This window comes from Hypomesus nipponensis, chromosome 26 (genome assembly GCF_054491055.1).
Source record: "Hypomesus nipponensis isolate SF chromosome 26, ASM5449105v1, whole genome shotgun sequence".
Lineage (NCBI taxonomy): Eukaryota > Metazoa > Chordata > Actinopteri > Osmeriformes > Osmeridae > Hypomesus > Hypomesus nipponensis.
Genome location: NC_140386.1, coordinates 7,250,446 through 7,260,344, shown reverse-complemented (window position 1 = coordinate 7,260,344; position 9,899 = coordinate 7,250,446). Strand labels below are relative to the sequence as shown.

General features: G+C 47.7%; 2 protein-coding genes across 4 annotated transcripts; one reads left to right on the top strand and one right to left on the bottom strand.

The window, feature by feature from the left end:
- Positions 1-875: 875 nt before the first annotated feature.
- Positions 876-3,151, bottom strand: dda1 (DET1 and DDB1 associated 1). 2 transcript variants are annotated; one of them, XM_084692243.1, is made up of 5 exons: positions 2,891-3,151; positions 1,691-1,771; positions 1,547-1,598; positions 1,360-1,421; positions 876-1,174 (listed from the first exon to the last, which is right to left on the bottom strand). In XM_084692243.1, exons 1-5 carry the CDS (start codon positions 3,059-3,061, stop codon positions 1,070-1,072), a joined length of 471 nt encoding a protein of 156 aa, XP_084548369.1. In that variant the 5' UTR covers positions 3,062-3,151; the 3' UTR covers positions 876-1,069. The 2 variants fall into 2 exon arrangements, with proteins under 2 accessions (XP_084548369.1, XP_084548370.1); XM_084692244.1 differs by lacking the exon at positions 2,891-3,151 and adding an exon at positions 2,315-2,780.
- A 73-nt stretch (positions 3,152-3,224) lies between these two features.
- On the top strand, positions 3,225-9,220 carry abhd8b (abhydrolase domain containing 8b). 2 transcript variants are annotated; one of them, XM_084692814.1, is made up of 5 exons: positions 3,225-3,832; positions 6,352-7,164; positions 7,330-7,500; positions 7,633-7,849; positions 8,488-9,220. In XM_084692814.1, the coding sequence occupies exons 2-5, from the start codon at positions 6,362-6,364 to the stop codon at positions 8,773-8,775; spliced, it is 1,479 nt and encodes a 492-aa protein (XP_084548940.1). In that variant the 5' UTR covers positions 3,225-3,832; positions 6,352-6,361; the 3' UTR covers positions 8,776-9,220. The 2 variants fall into 2 exon arrangements, with proteins under 2 accessions (XP_084548940.1, XP_084548941.1); XM_084692815.1 differs by lacking the exon at positions 3,225-3,832 and adding an exon at positions 3,884-5,017.
- The last annotated feature ends 679 nt before the right edge of the window (positions 9,221-9,899 follow it).

Sequence of the window (9,899 nt, the reverse complement as noted above, 5' to 3'; positions counted from 1 at the left end):
TTCAATGGCGGGGTGGTCTTTTCTGACATCCCAGACAACTCCTAACACCAGCTTGCCAGCCCGATCAGACATGGAGGGCAGGGTAACCCCCATCTCTGGGATTGAGTGCTTTCTCTCTTCACCTGTACAACAATGTCTGTTATAGCCACACATTTATTTTCAGAAAAAGGCCAATACAATGTTGTATTAAATATGAAGTCACTATCCTAGGGCTGCCAATGGTTATATACAGGAGGTTTTTATGAATACATTCGTTCCAACCCTGACATGCTGCTTAATGCTACTTGTACTATCAGTTAGGCTAGTTGTGCAAGTTCAAATCTTTACATAGACAAACATAACTAATTAGCCAAGTGTACAATTTGACTGGTACTTGACTTAAGACACTTGTCTAATTAATACACATAACAGCTTGCCATTACTCAAACGTTTTTTTTTCTCTCTCTCCCAAATGTTTTTAGAGAAGCAAAAGCTGTTCAGTCTATTTTGCAGTTGGCCAGCAGGGGGCAATACTCATTTACAAACATCTTAGTAAAACCAGCACGACGTTAAACCACAGACATAACAGTCACATATATACTTTCAAATCAGAATGTACAATATGCATAAAGAACCCTAATAGGTGTGTACAGGCGGTGGGGGGGGGGGGGGGGGGGGTGTTGGGGTGGGCCGGGGGGGTCTGTAGTGCAGACCATGTTTCTGAGGGTCTTGGGTTCAGGAGAGGCTGATGGTGAGTGTGTTGAAGACGTGTTGAGGCCTCCTTATGTGGTCGAGTTTGGGCAGTGATGCTGAGAAGAGGCCTTTGCCTCGCAGGAAGCTCTTTGCCCAAAAGTAACAACAAAAAAGGTAACAAAAAAAAGAAAAAAACACCAAAAAAAGGTAACAAACTTGCTTCATTGTCCCCAATAAGGTTCTCTTTAACCTAACAATGCATTGTATTAGCGCTGCATGTAATTTAAAATTCTTCCAAGTGGTGTATATTCCGTCTTCGTCTGTGCGACTGCGCCTGTCGGTCCACTAAGAGTCATCTTGGTGGATGTCACACACACCCACACACACACTCACTCACTTATGAGTCCTCGTTCATCTCTTGGCTATCTGTTCGGGCTATTTTCCTGGGGGGAGCCGGACTTCCCCCCTCCCCCTGCTCCTGTTCCCTCTTCTTTGCAGCGTTCTGGTGAACAAAACAAGCAAGGTAAGGTGAGACAGTTCACTCAGGACTCAGTGGGATTCTTTTTTCTCCAGAGTTTAGCTAGCTCTGTGTGCTAAACCCACTTCTTGGCTGAGGAAGATGAATTATTAGCATGCAATCGTGCATTTTTTTATTTTATTTTTGCATGTAGCAGCCCATCTACTTACCTTTTTGTCCCATTGTTGGTGAAGGTAGCGCAGGAGAATGTTTGTTTTCTCAGTAACAATAACTGTGAAGATCAAGTGTAAATATTCAAACAATCTTTAACACACTTATGATTAAAACTAATAACCGGGATTAAAAACTGTTGGGATGATCAACACTGTGCTTTCCTGTAATGACTTATATACTCACTTTGCTCTGAGGGGTATTCGCGGGTCGGGAGATACACCGAGGGTCTTCTGTTCTGTTAATGGAGAACCAAACACGTTCAGGTATCACGTAAATTGCGCAACATCGAGTTTGTCAGGGATATTGTGATGGAATCAAAATACTCACAGATGCTTTGCACACCGAGTCCGCATGGAACCTGCTGAAATTACTTTTATTGTAAACCGGGAGACCTTTCAAGAAATCTGCCTGTGAGAAGATAAAAATAAAAAAAAGCTGTATGGCAAACCTGAACGGCAACATGCAGTATGACAGAGCAAGGATGAGTTGACAACTTTCACAATTTTGTCGCAAAGTTTTACAGCTTTAACATGATAAATTGTGCAGTAGCACAGTGACCAGTGTCACGAAAACATTTCTTGCAAAACCCCTCAGAGTCTTCAGACTGAGGCGTTCCCTAATCAACACAACAGAGACGTTGGGTACATGTTATCGGCGTATTGCTAAGGTTCCGACTATACACTGAAAATGACAGACTTTATAGCTGTTACTAAACTTTCTAAATTAAAACTACACATTTGCTCCTGCGAAAACACCCGACACATTGAGCTATTTTCTAGCTGAATGTCACACATCAAAAAATCATACGTTTAAGATAGCTAAGTCTGTGAATTATCTATTTTCTCCCATGGAACTATTAAGCTCCAATATATAGACGGAGCCTCCGACCCACGAGCTAAACTACCACTAGCTACACAGCGAGATGTATTTAGCGTAAATGCTTCGCGTTACCTTATCCATGATGCCACCGAAGATAGCGAAGCTGTCGGAGAGTGAATGGTCGTTTGAAAATGCAATTTAATAAAAATTGCTACAGATAACTATGCAAAAGATTTTCAGGTTAACCGCCAGCAAGTGTGACTACGCCTGCCTGCTGGTGATGTGAACGCCTAGCAGCCTAGCAAAATTTAGCCAGCATTAGCTAGCTGTCATCTAACGCTATCAATGATGGCTGGCAGTAAACTATCCACATGAATTAAACAGCAGACACTTGCAGTCTTCGTTCTCCATTTACTGTAAGAGTATCATCTACCGTAAATACAACGTTACTGGCAGATAATACCACCATGCTAAAGACATCCAATTAAGTTGAACGCTACTATAGCTAGCTATTACAACGCTGCACTACCCACGTTAGCTTATTAGCTGTAGCAGCACAATGGCTGAATTTGATGGACAGTGTGCTGCATTTGACAGCCCCACCCCTAAGACTGTCCATTGGATATCGACTGCCCACGTGGTCATACTAGCGACTCCAGTTGAGTTCCGGGTTATATTACAACGGGTCTGAAGAACATTTTAATTTACCTTTTTTTCTGACACAGAAGGCCAGGCACAAATAGAAACGCTGTGACTTGTTTTATCATTACAGGCTAGCACCATAAAAATAAACACTTTGTTCTGAAGTGTTGTAGTCCAGTCCTTCGGCCACCAGCATCTTGGTGGATGCAAAGCTCCCAAAATGTTGATAAGCAGCATTGATATAAAAATTATGCTATGTACAAATAAATAAAGCGACGAGTTTATTTATTTAGGCCTCTGCCTGTCAGATTAGCTGCACTCCTTGGAAACGGTAGGCCTAACAAGATAACCATGGCAACCACATCAGCACCAACCAAGAACCAAGAGAGAGAGAGAGAGAGAGCGCGATAGAGAAATAATGAAAATAGTTTCTTTATTTTAACGAAGTTGGAAAGAGAATACTTGCTTTCCATATTTTGACATTGGACGCTGTGGCTATGCCAGAGTCGTAACTTGTAGCCTACCTGTTGCATGCATGTGTGTTGGTTAAGGTTCAAGTTTCCACTTTCAATCAATCATGTTGTGGATTTAGAAACGCACAAACTACCTTGCTGGATATTTCATCCATTCGGATGCTTCGCAGCCGTGCCTCAATCAATCAGTAGAGGGCATCGCTGGATTCAGATTATTCAAGGATCGTGGGATAGTCGGACGCGCCAAAGGAGCACTTTTATGTAAACCTAGACATGTAGGTGAACCTGGCGCGTCCATGCGCCTAAAGGAATAGGCCTACATGTGGGCTCGACTTGTAGCATTTTTGGGCAGACGTGATTATTCTCTCAGCATATAGCAGCCTAAATTACTCGTTGATGTTTAAAGCGGGAACGGAGCGGCAGTTAAATTAGATTATTGGATTGGCTGAAACAGATTATAGCTCGCCTGTTTCCCCCACGGCACTGAAAGCAGCATAGGAAAAAAAAACACCCAAGAAATCGTCTCGCTAATAAGGTAAGATGATTTGTACGGTGGTATAATTTATTATCAAGAGTAAAGGCTCAATACAATATGAACATGTGCAGTTAAATATTTTATTTTGTGAGGATTTCATCGTGTAACGATCGTTGGTGACAACCCTATCATGTTCAATAGAAGGAAAACATTCTGGAATTTGCTTTGGGCTTGTTTGCTGCATCAGACATTTGCAAATGGTCAAGTGCCTATTCAGTCCACGCGCACGCTTTGTTATTGTCGGGAGGGCCTGGGGATAGCACTGACCAGTTGCTCGTTATAGAATATTGATTCCTGTCAGTTTATCAGGAAGGACCGAATACATCGGTGTTAAATGACCAAGCATGACATTCTTGACACTTCGCAATACTTGTCCTTCAACTCTGTTCCATGTGCCAGAGTAATTCAGAATTAGATCGTCAGAAATAAGCTCGATTGTATGCTTAACTCTTTAACAGTGACATAAAGAATTCTCCGCAGCTAAATGTCCGCTCAAGGCACAGGGATTAACCTAATGTTTGTTGACTTTTAGCAATCCAGAAACTGTCAACACTTGGAAACCGTAGTGTGCTTAATCCAGACCGTGCTGTCTGTCCTTCTCACGTATCACTATTGTAACACATCAAGTGTCTACTACTGATGGTTCTGAGACAATGTCCCGCAATCACATTTACATTTGAATCATTTCGCCGATTCTTTCATCCAAAGTTGTGCATATAAAAGTACATCAGAAGATCAAGGACCAGTTTCACCAGTGTGAGGTCCAGTCCATGGGGAACTGGTCAGTGTGGTGTCTAGACACTGAGCTGAAATGTCATCCAGACAAAGCACTGGATAGTTATTCAGAACAACTGGTTCCAGAAGAAGAAATGCTAAGATACATTGTTACTATTATTCCCAGTCTAGCATGGGCAATTGGAACTAATACACACATGCTGTCCTAGCTGGCACACCTTGAATGGACTTTATAGCTTCAAGAGGCAACATATATTTGCCTGGGTATGAAATTGAGCATGTAGCAGCTAATCTCTTGTGTTCAGTCTCTATCTGTCCATGCTCCTCTCTGCCGGTCTGTTTCCAGGGAGAAAGCTGCAGTGTGTGTGGATTGAGGGGAGAGGTGTAATCCGCCCTGAGGACGAGAGCAGCAGGGAGGATAATGCCACTGGTGCAGACCAGCCAAGACTGGTAAACAAGCACCCTCTCACAGCCACAGCAAGGGGAAACAAGAGCAGTATTCATTCTGTCTCCCTATGGATCTCCGCTGTGCCTAAGGAGAGATTCAAATTCTGTGTGATTGAATCTAAATGACAGTAACTCACCAATGTCTTCAGGGCTGCCTTAAGATAGATTTGAGGGTGTTTTTACAGAACGTCAGGCATTCATCTAGCAGACGCTTTTATCCAAAGCGACTTTCGGGTTATTTGAACCTGGTACCCCTTGATCTGCCGTCAAATGCGCCACCACTGAGTCGCACGATTCAATTTTGATCTGTGAGAATGTGCGTGTGAGAGCACAACACAGAGATTCAGATTCAGAGAAGTTTCTGTGCTTTCTGCTTCACACTTGACCATGGGTTTGATCATGACTCCCATTGTCCTCATAGTGGAAAGAGGCTGTGCATAGAATCAGAATCAGAATTCTGATTCTGATACGGACTCCCATTGTCCTCACAGTGGAAAGAGGCGGTGTGTAGTGACCACATTGTCTCAGCGTAGCCAGCTCAGACTCACAGCCTATTACTGTCCCCTGCTATTAATACTCCCAAGGCCACGCTAGAGGAAGAAGCTTGCCTGTGTGTAAGCCACGTCTGAAAATGGCCGGGCTTTATGTTGGGATGCTAATGCTAATGCTAAAGGGGTAATGTGTTGCTACTCTGTCCCAGGCCTCTTCCTACGAAGAGACAGGTAAAACATGTGCTGCTGTTTCTGTGCAAACAGTCCATAGTGTGTAGCGGGCTGCTTGGAGTCATGTCCTCCAAGTTAAACATGTGCATTAGCATCTACAGGCTCGGGAATGGATCTTTACAAATTGAACAATTGTAGTTTTGAGCCGTCAGTGTGTTTGTGTACTGTACACAAGGTCAATTTTAGTGTTGGGCAAATTATTGCGTGATTAAATCCGTATTTGTGTTCTCTTAGGTTAGACAGATGGTTCCGCCTGTGACTCAAATGGAAATGACTCATATTTACGTGTGTGTGTGGCCGTGTGTGTGTGTGTGTGTGTGGCCGTGTGTGTATGTGTGGCCGTGTGTGTGTGTGGCCGTGTGTGTGTGGCCGTGTGTGTGTGGCCGTGTGTGTGTGGCCGTGTGTGTATGTGTGGCCGTGTGTGTGTGGCCGTGTGTGTATGTGTGGCCGTGTGTGTATGTGTGGCCGTGTGTGTATGTGTGGCCGTGTGTGTGTGTGGCCGTGTGTGTGTGGCCGTGTGTGTATGTGTGGCCGTGTGTGTATGTGTGGCCGTGTGTGTGTGTGGCTGTGTGTGTGTGTGTGTGTGGCCGTGTGTGTGTGTGTTGACACCACCAGACAGGCAGCCATGTTAACCAGCTTGGTGGAGAGCCTCCTATGCTGCCTCACAGGGAAATCGGCCAACGTGGTGGTCCCCATAGAAACGTCGGAACCCGCCGACGGCTATGAGTTTGTGGAGGCAAAGCCGGGCCGCGTCCTGCGAGTCAGACACATGGTGCCCGAGCGGCCGGTGGTGGAGGAGCCCGGGGGCCAAGGCGGCAGCGTCAGCTGCAAACGGAAGATCACGGTGTATCGGAACGGCCAGCTGCTGATCGAGAACCTGGGGGAGGCGGGGAAGCAGGAGCTGCTGCAGGGCCAGAACGGAGAGCCCGGCAGCACCGCCGAGGTGGAGCTCACGGACTGCAACAGCTCCAGCCCTTCACCCAGCCCCTCGACCAGCCCTCCTGGGCCCCCGCCCGAGAGAGGAGGGGCAGGTGGAGCCGGTGCCGGGGCAGAACCAGGGGCAGGGGTCACGCCGACCCCGGGCCAGTCCGATCAGGCCCAGCAAACGCGGAGGCGCAGGCGGAAGCCCAAGCGCACGGTGGTGATAGATTGCGAGAGGAAGATCACTTCCTGTAAGGGCACGCACGCCGACGTGGCGCTGTTTTTCGTGCACGGCGTCGGCGGCTCTCTGGACATCTGGGGCAGCCAGCTGGACTTTTTTTCGCAGCTCGGCTACGAGGTCGTCGCCCCGGACCTGGCGGGTCATGGGTCGAGCTCGGCGCCGCAGATTGCGGCGGCGTTCACCTTCTACGCTTTGGCCGAGGACATGAGGGTAATCTTCAAGAGATACGCGCGGAAGAGGAATATTCTCATTGGACACTCTTATGGGTGAGTCATGGCCGAATAGCTTTAACCTCACTTCCTTGGGATGAAGCAAGTATGTCATTTGATACTAGAAATTTCACTGAGTTCTACTCTGAGGTAAGAACAGAACTTCTGCGTTCCTGGGGAACAGGAGGAAGCGTCACTCTCTGTCCCTGTGTGTCCATCCAGGGTGTCCTTCTGCACCTTCCTGGCCCACGAGTACCCCGAGCAGGTCCACAAGGTGGTGATGATCAACGGAGGGGGGCCCACGGCCCTGGAGCCCAGCCTCTGCTCCATATTCAACCTGCCCACCTGCGTGCTGCACTGCCTCTCTCCCTGCCTGGCCTGGAGCTTCCTAAAGTAAGCTGTGTGTGTGTGGTGTGTATGAGCGTGCGTGAGTGTGTGCAGGCGTTTATGCACGTGTGTGTGTGTGGGTGTGTGTGTACTGTGTGTACGTGTGTACATGCCTCGCCTCTCTCTCGTCCTCCCCAGGGCGGGGTTCGCCCGCCAGGGCGCCAAGGAGAAGCAACTTCTGAAGGAGAACAACGCCTTCAGCGTGTCCTCGTTCGTCCTGCGGGCCATGATGAGTGGCCAGTACTGGCCGGAGGGCGACGAGGTGTACCACGCCGAGCTGACCGTGCCCACGCTGCTGGTGCACGGCATGCACGACAAGTTTGTCCCCGTGGAGGAGGACCAACGCATGGCGGAGGTGAGTGGTCTGTCTGTCTTGTCTGTCTGTCTTGTCTGTCTGTCTGTCTGTCTGTCTGTCTGTCTTGTCTGTCTGTCTGTCTGTCTGTCTGTCTGTCTTGTCTGTCTTGTCTGTCTGTCTGTCTGTCTGTCTTGTCTGTCTGTCTTGTCTGTCTGTCTGTCTTGTCTGTCTGTCTGTCTGTCTGTCTGTCTGTCTTGTCTGTCTTGTCTGTCTTGTCTGTCTGTCTGTCTTGTCTGTCTGTCTGTCTGTCTGTCTGTCTGTCTTGTCTGTCTGTCTGTCTGTCTGTCTGTCTGTCTGTCTGTCTTGTCTGTCTTGTCTGTCTTGTCTGTCTGTCTTGTCTGTCTGTCTGTCTGTCTGTCTGTCTGTCTGTCTGTCTGTCTGTCTGTCTGTCTTGTCTGTCTTGTCTGTCTGTCTTGTCTGTCTGTCTGTCTGTCTGTCTGTCTGTCTGTCTGTCTGTCTTGTCTGTCTGTCTTGTCTGTCTGTCTTGTCTGTCTGTCTGTCTGTCTGTCTGTCTGTCTGTCTTGTCTGTCTGTCTTGTCTGTCTGTCTGTCTGTCTGTCTGTCTGTCTGTCTGTCTTGTCTGTCTGTCTGTCGGCATCTCTATATATACACACCCATCTTGTCTGTCCCCTCTCCCAGATCCTGCTTCTGGCTTTCCTGAAGATCATCGATGACGGCAGCCACATGGTGATGATGGAGTGTCCGGAGACCGTCAACACCCTGCTCCACGAGTTCTTCCTCTGGGAGCCCGACGTGAGGCCCAGGCCCCGGCCGGAGACAGCCAAAGCCAGGCCGGAGACGGCCAAGGCCCTCTCGGACCCGGGCAGGGAGGGGACGGCCCCGTCTCGACCCCAGACTGCCATAGCGTCCTCGGCCAGCAACGGCCAGACCCAGAGGACTTCGGAGGGCAAGGCCAAGAAGAAGTAACCTCAGATTGTCCTGGATGTAACCCGGTCTAAGCTGAGATGACTAGCAGGGTGTACTGTTCTAAGCATAGTCTCCTCAGACTCTAAGAACTGGTCTGAGCCAGTTGGAACAGGTTTTTCAAACCAGTTTCTGCTCACATTGGCGTATGAGGAGATGGAAGCCAAAACGCGGTGTCTGACGGGGCCTGTGTCGGGTCCAGGTCTCAGGACCCAAGCAGAAGGGCAGGACCAGGGGGTGGTACCAGTGGCTGCCCTCACCAGGTGCCCTTCTCCAGGGACAGGCCTTTGTGGGTTGGAGTAGGACCAAGGACTGGGAGCATAGAGAGGTGCTATCGCTCTGCTGCAGCCGAGAATGATCCTGGTCACAGTGTGGGTTGCTTGTGACGTTGCTGAGGATGTCCATGCTGCCCTATCCGGATATGGCCTGCCGGTGATGCAGGATTACTGAGGTGGATGTGGGGGGGGGGGGGTTAGGAGGGGAGAGGCACAGAGAGGAAGGAAATCACAGCAGGGGAAGTAGATCATGTGACTTCCCTGACCACTCAGACCAAGGCTTTTCCAATCAATCAATCAGTCAGCTAAGACACTATAGATTGTATCAATTGAAATTGGATTGATACAACGAAACAGTGTGAATGTACCAAATCTGTCTATCATGAGCTAGGTATTCAATTTGACATATCAAAGTTCATCCAGCAAACATTTAAGGAGTATTTGAAAGCCAACCGACACAGATTAAGTCTTTAAGAAGTCTCTAACGCACTAGTTAGAGCTTTATCAACATCAAGAATGCTCTGAGGACTGTCTGATCTCTATCAAGGTGTATTGTTGTGGCGTTCAGAGATGACTACATTGATATACAACTAGATGTATTTTAAAATCAGTGATAAGAAGCAGTCTTCCTATAGTATGACAAGCTCTGCTTGCTGGAGCAACAGAAACGCGATAAGGAGGAGACGTGGTTTGGACTGATGAAGAAGATGCACTTGGTCACTTTAGACACCTCGCTATTTGAATTCTCAGAATTTTTGTAGAATATATTTTTTATACAAATGCAACCTAACCTTCGAATGATTAAAGTGACTATACTATTCAAATAAAACGGATCTAATTCAACATGATTGT

Bases quoted from the DNA above. Each gene is read 5' to 3' on its own strand.
- dda1 (XM_084692243.1), bottom strand. From the start codon at position 3,061: ATGCTGCTTATCAACATTTTGGGAGCTTTGCATCCACCAAGATGCTGG. The intron at 1,772-2,890 runs GTAAATTAAAAT...ATCTTCTCACAG, and splicing joins CTTCTGTGTCAGAAAAAAAG to GCAGATTTCTTGAAAGGTCT. The intron at 1,599-1,690 runs GTGAGTATTTTG...CTCCATTAACAG, and splicing joins ACTCGGTGTGCAAAGCATCT to AACAGAAGACCCTCGGTGTA.
- abhd8b (XM_084692814.1), top strand. From the start codon at position 6,362: ATGTTAACCAGCTTGGTGGAGAGCCTCCTATGCTGCCTCACAGGGAAA. The intron at 7,165-7,329 runs GTGAGTCATGGC...GTGTCCATCCAG, and splicing joins CTCATTGGACACTCTTATGG to GGTGTCCTTCTGCACCTTCC. The intron at 7,850-8,487 runs GTGAGTGGTCTG...CCCCTCTCCCAG, and splicing joins AGGACCAACGCATGGCGGAG to ATCCTGCTTCTGGCTTTCCT.